General features: G+C 34.3%; 4 protein-coding genes and 1 long non-coding RNA gene across 5 annotated transcripts in view; 3 read left to right on the top strand and 2 right to left on the bottom strand.

Annotated features, from left to right (window-relative positions):
• Positions 1-8,843, top strand: part of LOC134650260 (peroxisome biogenesis factor 2) — a 149,657-nt gene extending 140,814 nt beyond the window's left edge. Inside the window, exons 2-6 of the mRNA XM_063505216.1 lie at positions 6,767-6,824; positions 6,920-6,997; positions 7,207-7,632; positions 7,904-8,125; positions 8,702-8,843. Of these exons, the coding sequence (XP_063361286.1) occupies positions 6,792-6,824; positions 6,920-6,997; positions 7,207-7,632; positions 7,904-8,125; positions 8,702-8,785 (843 nt within the window). The 5' untranslated portion in view covers positions 6,767-6,791 and the 3' untranslated portion in view covers positions 8,786-8,843. The remainder of the gene's footprint in view (positions 1-6,766; positions 6,825-6,919; positions 6,998-7,206; positions 7,633-7,903; positions 8,126-8,701) is intronic.
• The window catches only part of LOC134650362 (uncharacterized), a 265,217-nt gene that overhangs the window by 235,216 nt on the left and 20,854 nt on the right, over positions 1-9,147 (top strand). The gene's annotated exons all lie outside the window — the stretch shown is intronic.
• On the bottom strand, positions 265-1,895 carry LOC134650566 (gonadal protein gdl). Its single transcript, XM_063505521.1, has 4 exons — positions 1,662-1,895; positions 1,413-1,573; positions 805-938; positions 265-427 (listed from the first exon to the last, which is right to left on the bottom strand). The coding sequence occupies exons 1-4, from the start codon at positions 1,760-1,762 to the stop codon at positions 293-295; spliced, it is 531 nt and encodes a 176-aa protein (XP_063361591.1). The 5' UTR covers positions 1,763-1,895; the 3' UTR covers positions 265-292.
• LOC134650565 (osteopetrosis-associated transmembrane protein 1) lies at positions 2,753-4,430 on the top strand. Its single transcript, XM_063505520.1, has 5 exons — positions 2,753-2,851; positions 3,020-3,327; positions 3,514-3,749; positions 4,015-4,186; positions 4,354-4,430. Exons 1-5 carry the CDS (start codon positions 2,781-2,783, stop codon positions 4,404-4,406), a joined length of 840 nt encoding a protein of 279 aa, XP_063361590.1. The 5' UTR covers positions 2,753-2,780; the 3' UTR covers positions 4,407-4,430.
• Positions 4,536-6,039, bottom strand: LOC134650068 (chromatin modification-related protein MEAF6). The gene is made up of 4 exons (XM_063504894.1): positions 5,747-6,039; positions 5,419-5,622; positions 5,299-5,335; positions 4,536-5,214 (listed from the first exon to the last, which is right to left on the bottom strand). Exons 1-4 carry the CDS (start codon positions 5,891-5,893, stop codon positions 4,778-4,780), a joined length of 825 nt encoding a protein of 274 aa, XP_063360964.1. The 5' UTR covers positions 5,894-6,039; the 3' UTR covers positions 4,536-4,777.

Genomic DNA, 9,147 nt, shown 5'->3' with positions numbered 1-9,147 from the left:
ATTGTATGTACAGTCGACGTCAAAGAGATCTTTACGACTAACGTTACAAAAAATTATTTACACGACTTTATTGTCATAGCATTTAGGTCGTGTAAACATTTTTTTGTTACTTTGGCCGTAAATTTCTCTTTGACGTCGACTGTACATGAGTCCCAGTGAATCAAAACAATACCTATGACAGTTATCATTCTCAATGTTCTCAATCCAATAAAGTTATAAAATTCACATGTTGTATCTCCATTTATGGCAGGTACCCATAAAAAAATATTATCCATATTGAAAAACACGATTGTCAAGGAATGTCCATCTTGCTTAGCCTCAATATGAAATCTAGGAGATACATTTGTACTTTAACTTCTATAGGTTTATTTGTGACATAAAACCCTGGCACTCCAGCTTTTTCCAGTGTCACTTGCTGATCGCTCACCTGCAAAATCCACAACATTAAAAATATAGTAACTAAAAATCTCTATTATATCATCAGCTAAAGCTAAAATATCACAACTCTTTACTCCATTGCAAGGGCATTAGGGATTTGCTCTTTAGACAACAATGCCTCTTAACTCCTTTCAGAGGAGATGAAAGGTCTGCAACTTTAGCTGACAATATGGCACATTATATGCCACATAGATAGGGATGTTGGGATAGCTGGAAACATATATGGTCAATTGGTCAATAGAAAAGTGGTGCAATGTTATTAGAAAGTAGTATTTTTAAAGTGGTTGTGTGCTGCTCTGCTGCTACATGTTTTTTTCTATTTCTAGTTCATATTTTATTGTGTAATGTGTATGCTTAGTCACTTACTTTTTGATCCAATTGGATAACTAGTTTCATATCTGTTTGTTTAATTTCTTCTTTGTGTTTTGTTAATAAAATTGCCCTCTGCAATTCTAATTCTTCTTGATTTGGAGTACTATTGACCATGTTTTGAATTTCCACTGAAACAAGTGAAGCTTATTTAATTTTAATTTATCTTGATACTAATCACTCTCAAAACAACTAAAAGCGGGATTAACTTTATGTAGGCTTGACTGACACAGGCAAATTATTTGTTTTGTACAGTTTTGGTACAGTCAAATGGATAGTGATAATGACAAAGTGGCCCAATATATTGATTTGGTACATTGGTACAGATCCTTCTTTCTATGGTAAGAAAGGTGTGATCTAATTTTTGGCCACTACCTACTATATATTTGATGCTGTGGTCAAAGAAAAACTAAAACTATAAAACATAAGTAACTTAATTTAATATTAAAGGAAATAAGTGTACTGCAAACAAAGTTTGTGCGGTACACTAAAAATGGAAAAAGTTACGCTTCCGGCAGGACTTGAACCCGCATCCTCCACAATCTAAAATTTTGAATATCGCTCGCAGACGTGTCTGCTTGTTAAAAAATTGATAAGTAACTTACATGTATGTCTGCTTATAATTTGCAACCTTTGCTGGAACAAATGTTTTTCAGTTACATGTTGTATTTCCATTAAGCCTTTGACTATTTCAAAAACAGTGTCATTCAAAAGGCAGTTAGCTAGTCCAGAGAGAAGCTCAATGGGTACTCGCATCTGGTACTTTCTGAAAGAAGGATGGAGGTTATCAAGAAGGTATTATCATAATATCAGTATCATAGTGGCTTAAATAGAGATGGAACACAGATCCTTACGGTGGGAGTTCCCTGGCCATATCCTGTAGTTGTTCCAATAAAAAATACAGTTTCCTTTGCAAGACTTCTGGTGTTTGTTCAACAAATTCCATGGCCTCCATTGTTTTACATTAAAGTAGATAAATGTAACTTTCAGAGTAAATATACAAATACTATATCCTACTCCTATTACTGCTAATATTATTTAGCGACATTGAGAGGGAGAAGAGAAACTGAGAAATATGAAATCCTCAAAGCAAGTATATATAACCATTCACAAGTTTCACAACAATAAATTGAGCATTTGAGCCAATGAAAATTGATTTGAGCAAAAAAGTTAACAAAACATGAACAAAACTGTCAAAATCGTCAAACCAATACATTAAATTCTTAGCGTTTTAGAAAGGATCTCAAACGGCATGAGCAAGAAAGAGAATAAGTGCCCCATACACGAGCGCTTTTTTAACGCGCGTTAAAAAAGCGTTTGAATCTGTCTGCACGCTAAATTCAATTTAACGACCAAGGCTTAAAGTCGAAAATACAACACCGCTTGATAAAAAGCGTTACCGTCATCGTGTGAATAAATACACATGTTTCCATTTGAGTCATTCAAACGCTTGTTAACGCGCGTTGAAAAACGCTCGTGAGAATGAATAGTTGGTCAAGCAGATCTTGTTAGTAGAAAAAGGCGGCAAATTTGAAAAAAGGCGCGAAGGGATATCGTCCCATAGAAAATTAGAATTTCGCGCCTTTTTTTACTGTCAAGATTTGGTTGACCAGCTATAGTTTCGCATTGCGTATGTTTTGTCCCTCACGGACGCACGCATATACCACATCTATTAAGATCCTACCATCTATGAGGAAGGACAAACAATAACAGCGCTTTCTCTGCTACTCCTACTGAAAGATACATAAGACTGTTCCGTTCTGACGGATTCAGAGTATGAACTAGTTCATGTCTATCTCTATGACATTTTGACATTGACGGGAAACATTTGACAATGATGACGTGACGTGACAATCAAAACCGTATCAAAACACTCGGACTAGTCGGACTCCCAACGAAAAATTTTATTGCTGTCTCTTTGTGTTGAATTGTTGATCCCAAAAGTTCCAATTCACTGAGGAATAACAACCAAAATGTACCGAAATTGCTTTATCTGCGTTATATTCATCTTGAACTTCCAATTATTTACAGCTGATGTGCCATTGTGAGTAGTACTTGTTTTGCTGTTGATAAATAGGTACAATAATATATATCCTGAATTAAACTGAACACCCATTCGGTTGAAAAAACTAGTAAACAATATGTAAATACTGACTGCAGTAGCAGTTAACATAATATATTCTTCAACCTTTTAATTGCATTATCTTTTTAGGTCATTACTCTACAATGCAGATGGTGGTTTATCTAATGACTCAGTGAAATGTACAGGACTTCTAAAAGCATTTGCTCATTCCGCTTCCAATTTGACAATGTGTTCCATTATTTATGCCAGGCCTGTCCGACTCTGTGAGAAGTGTGTCAATGAATATGTTAATTTTGTATTGGATTTCAATGAGTTGTTGAGTGCAGAGGATAATGGTACAACCTGCAGATCTTTGTTTATGTCTCAGGATAGATTAGATGCGGTGCTTGAGTTTCAGACTCACATAGCGTCTGTTTGGGATAAAGGAAATTGTAACAGTAAGTTTCACACTTATTTGTGCAGCATTATTAATATTATTATCTTTCAGATACAGATAAGATTTTGTGGGTGGATATTTTAGATACAATAAGATGGACAAAGCTCATCATCTATATTATATTCCTTGTTTATGGTGAACTGTAGAGTATAAACTGCACTTTGCTTAAATTGATGATATATTTCAGATTGTTTTGAGTGGGATGGAAGTATCCCTACAACTTCCAATAATACAAAAAAGTTTGACAAATTGCACAATGAAACTATGGATTGTATTGTTGATAACATACATAAATATGGGAATAATACAGACAAGGTATGTGAGAACTGTATGCAACTGTATGTAGAACTGGATGAGTTCTACAAGTCACTCAGTCCTGATGGCATTGGCGTTAATAGTGTTTGTATGGATGTGGTGGACTTGGTGAGTTATATCTCTATGCAATATATACAACTGTTTAATACATGGCTCTTGATTTTACTTTAGAGGTTAGGCTAAAAGTTTTTGGGGGCCAAGCCTTAATGGCTGCTGATGCTGTCATGGGCACTCTAACCTACTTTCCACAGGTGGAGATCCCTGGTTCATATATCAGTATTCAATTTATGCTTGTTCATTAGCTTCCAAATGTCATACTTAGACTAGACATAATTATAATTCATTGTAAATCAGTATTTTATATTTTTTTTAGATGAATACTACAAGGTCAGTGTGGAGTAAAGACCTGGACTGCTGCAAGTTAAGAAGGGCTCCAGAAATAGTATTCTTGTGTTGTTCTGCTATTATATCAGCGCTGCCTGTACTCTTCTACCTAGCCATGAGATATTGTGGACCAATTCGGGACTTGCCTAATGTTCTGAAACGTAAGTACAGAAAATAGTATGTAAAATTTAAGGAATTTTAAATGCAGTATGGTTGACTGTGTAAACTGATTAATTGTTACGAAAGGCTCTAGAATAAAATCTTAATTATTTTGATTATTAATATTTACTTCATGCTATTAATTTGATTGTTCATATTCTAATTCCAGAATCCAGATTCAAGCAGACATTCATGAGGTCTAGTACTGGGAGGATTAATTAACACTTTCACTGCCAACAACCTGCTTCTTTTGTATATTTGGGGAGCTTGGCAGTATTGAAGTGTAATTATTAATAAGGGACAAACTTTTATTTTGTAAAATAATGCCAAAGAAATCAGAAATAAAACACATTATTTTGTTAACATCTGTATTTAATTGTTGCATTCCAGAAAGGCTATAACAATTGGCAGTGGTTCACAGCAAGACTTGTTTTCTTCATGGTGTATTGGATAGGTGATGAAAAATTACTTGTTGCATAACATGACCAGTTGTCCTAGCCATGCCGGAATAGGATTGTCCTTAGGCACATCATTCATAGAGTTGTAGTTGTACATTGTAATATTATTGCGTTTTAAAACTCATCTAAAATGTTTTATCTGTGTCTCGCTTTCTTGTTATTGTTCTTCTTCACACTACTGCTACTATTGCTATTATTTAGTTTATGTTTTAGTGAGTTTGGTGTTGTGTCGCCCTTGTTCAACATGTTCATACTCGAATCTTTGTCTTTAGGGGTGCCAGGTCTGCTGTCCAGGCCAACAGCAGACAGCATTTTGCTGTCACTGCCGAATGCTTTTTGAAGCATCCCGGAAGAGGCAGCTATTTTCTGTGTAGCATTTTGTTTAGTTTGAGAATGGCTGATGACCTTTTCTATGCCATTAGTATGTTGTTTGCCAGAAGGCTTTGAGGCAATGCTTTCTGTAGAACCATGAATAGTTGTGTGGTTCAAACTGCCAATGTTCAAGTTGGAGCTGATTTGTGTGTCTGATGAATCCTCATTTGTTTGAGACTCCGTTTCACTATGCCTTTCATCTGTAAAGAAATGGTAACAAAATCATTAAGTAACATCTTGATAAAAGTGTTTAGCTGAGGTATCATAAATATCAATATACTTACTCTTTGCTTCCGCTGGATCAACAAGTCCACTAACCGCCTGCAAAAAAAAATGGAGTTAATAAATGAAATATTATAACTATTAGGTGTTTTAATTACTAGTAGATTTAGAGAGGAACTTACTGCCATAGACGTAATGGAAGATTTTGAAAACAGTCGCTCAGCTTCTTTGAATTTCCGATTGCGCTTGTCTGCTTTTGAATTGGTGCTCTTGTTGGTAGTTAGGTATCGGTCCCAGCCACGGATTATGTTGCCATAGAGTTGCGTGTCTTCTAGGTAGGATCCTTCAAAGGCATATATTTGCCGTTCCAAGTTAGCCAGAGTCTCCTAAAAAGCAATAAATTTATAGAAAATGTTCATGATTTGTGTGAATGTCATGTGGTATCATTTATAGGAGATAATATTGTAAGACATTTCAAATACATATTTTAGAATTATCGTGCATACTAACAGCCACTTCAGCCTTTCTCTTTACTAAATCAGCTAGTTCTGCTCTTGTGTCAGCAACAGACACAGAACTTTGTTTTGACGCCATATTGATTTTAGCAGCGCGTACACTTTGGGTTTCATCAACAGGGCTTTGCGGTGACACAACCATATCGTTATTTGGTGATTATTTACGTGTTCATAATTAAATATCAATAACAGTGATCAAATTAATACGGCAAAACTTTATATCACAACATAAAACAATAAAATAGGCACACAATATTCATTTCCAAGAAGCACTCGCTTTCACATTTGACAGATGATAAGACAACCCATAGACAACCAACCAATGGGTGAACGGACTGGACTTATTATAGTTTGTCAAAGGACTGTTTCATTTCAAACATAGCAGAGTGAATCATACTATCTTTCTCTTACACTAGTATTAGCACCCAAAAGAAAAGGATGAGTACAGTTTCTTTTGTCCTTATTTACTGATAATTTGGTTTGACCAACTATAAAATTATTATTTTTTCTGTTGAGTGATGCATACTGCCAGCGTTTTAATGGTTATGCCGAACAGATTATAATAAGTCCAGTCCGTTCACCCATTGGTTGGTTGTCTATACGATAAATCAGGCGCAAACTTTATTAAATTTCATTTTATTTTTATCTGTCAGTGGTATCAAAACTAATAGTTTGTCAAAGGACTGTTTCATTTCAAACATAGCAGAGTGAATCATACTATCTTTCTCTTACACTAGTATTAGCACCCAAAAGAAAAGGATGAGTATAGTTTCTTTTGTCCTTATTTACTGATAATTTGGTTTGACCAACTATAAAATTATTATTTTTTCTGTTGAGTGATGCATACTGCCAGCGTTTTAATGGTTATGCCGAACAGATTATTAGTTTTGATACCACTGACAGATAAAAATAAAATGAAATTTAATAAAGTTTGCGCCTGATTTATCGTATTTTTTTAAAGTAGGTTGTTTAAGTATAACATCTTATCTTTCAGACAAAACAAATTTTAAGGGAGATATGATAGATTCGACACTTAAGAAATGGCTATAAGTTACATTCCTCGTGTGACACAGGTACCTATACAAAAAATATCGACAGTAATATTCTTGAACAATGTTTATTCTCCAAGCTCCAGTGCAAAGAGTGTATTGTATTGTTTACATTCTAGTTGGACGCGGGCCAGTTAGATGAGCAGCTGGAAGGGCTGCTCAAACAACAACTATTTAATGCTACAAAATATTTAGAGGTTTGTGAGGTCTTACATTTGTGAGGTTTCAACCAAAAGGTATCTACCACATTGTTGGTTGTTGATAAGGTTGATTTCAAATTGAAGCTATATGAATATATAGCGCCTCATTGACAACCGACACTAAGTACCCTTATGGTTGAGAATGGCACATTTTGTTAAATTAGAACTTAGAATTTTACTATAGGAAATTAATATAATGTTTTCAGCCAGGTATTCTGCAACCAGTACTACCAGAATTAGAACTACTTCTCCGAACATGGATATTCAAATATTCAGTCTATGACAACAAATGCACTTTTGGACAAAAAATGCTTTCATTGAAATATAACACTAATAACTTCTCCAAGTCCAAACTTTACTGGTATTACGGGTACACAATTGGATTAAAATATTTAAAAGATAGAGCTATATACAGTTGGACTTCTAATAGTAAAGTACAGAATTTTGTGCACCAGTTAGAAACATTTCAGTTGTTTGGGGACATTTTAAATTTTCTAAGGTTTATAAGAAGTGGCAAATATCCAGTGCTCATAGATTTTATTTTGGGTTTGGAGTTGACGGCTGATAAGCTTACAAGAGAGGACTTGACTGATTTTTCATGGACAAGAGAACTTCTGTGGCATAATTTTATTGTAAGTATTTTTAACTATTTTTTGTTTGTTGTTATACCATAATTTGTCAATAAATAATACTATCATACAAAGTATATAAAGTGTACAAAATGTATGTGTAGTATACCTATTTACCACCTGCATTTCAAAACCTAGTGCAGTAAAATAATTTTCTGAGATGTTACATAAAGTAAAACATTAGGTATGTTTGACCATTAAGTGCTTGGCTTAATACACTTTACTTCTTATCTTTTTAATATATTTTATCAAAAGCCCCTGCATCTTTTTTCAGGAACTAATAGGCACCATCATATCTTTGATGAACATTTTTGGTCTCAGAAGACGACTCAGCAACATATTGAAGTATGTGTGGTGGCGGCAGCATGTGAACCCAGTGCTAAAGCCAGGGCCACCCCTTATGACCCATCTCACTGTATGCGCCTGTTGCTCTACCAGACCTGTTTTACCTCATACCATGGGCTGCTCACATATCTTCTGCTATTATTGCCTATCGGTGAGATTGCCTTTGTGCTCTTTTTGATTATGTACAGGCAAACAATTTGATTCCAGCCAATTTAATTGTAATACTGACAAGAATGTGCTTTTCTCATGGCTTTCATATTTATTGTCACTCTGATATGTTATGAAGTGACATGGAAAACAAATTCGTTTTCTGTACAATTAACACTACATTTGATTGCTGTTATTACGAAATTTAGTTGCCAAGTTGCTTGATTTATAAATTATTCAAAATAAATAAACAAGAAAAGGGATCATTTCTACCTAATCCAGAAACCTTACATATATTTTTGTAACATGCAATATTTAAACTTAATTTTACGAAAGTTCCAAATTTTTATAGCAAGGTATTTACTGTACGCCTAAGTGACATTCAAATTGCCAATTTAACTTTGGTTTCATATTTGTACAAAAGGCAATCCTTCAGTGGCGCCCCACTGGAGAAACCCGTCAGAAACCTACAAATAAATAGGTAGTTCAAGCACGTCATGATGCAAAATTTGTGAATTTTATATACTTATGAATATAATTTGGACAAGTGTTTTAATAGTTTCCCTCTTTCTTTTTTCAGACCAATAAAATGCTAGATCCAGACTTCGCGTGTCCTAAGTGCTATTACAAAGGAAAGGAGATAAATAGATTTACAATGGCATAAATAAGAAATTAACATTTTATTCATTTATGAGGTGGAGGTATCAATATGTAACAGCTGTAGAAGTAATTACAAGTAAGGTAGTAAGCATCAAATAGGTAGTAACGGCTAATGTGGCCAAATATATCGTAATACGTTTGCACTTTGTTACCACGTAATTAAGTAAAAACTGTATAATTGGTTTTTATCTGTGATATCTGTAAAATATAAGTAACTAATATAACTATTAGGTTCATTCAACTGCTGTCAATAACTATTAATTTAATTTAGACAGCTGTCATCAAAGTGTAGGAGGAACACCACATTTTCAATTAAAATTCCTTAAAAATTCCATTTTCAAAACAAAGATTTGAAAAGTAAAGTGG

This window comes from Cydia amplana, chromosome 8 (assembly GCF_948474715.1).
Source record: "Cydia amplana chromosome 8, ilCydAmpl1.1, whole genome shotgun sequence".
Taxonomy (NCBI): domain Eukaryota; kingdom Metazoa; phylum Arthropoda; class Insecta; order Lepidoptera; family Tortricidae; genus Cydia; species Cydia amplana.
This window is presented reverse-complemented; position numbering and strand designations above follow the sequence as displayed.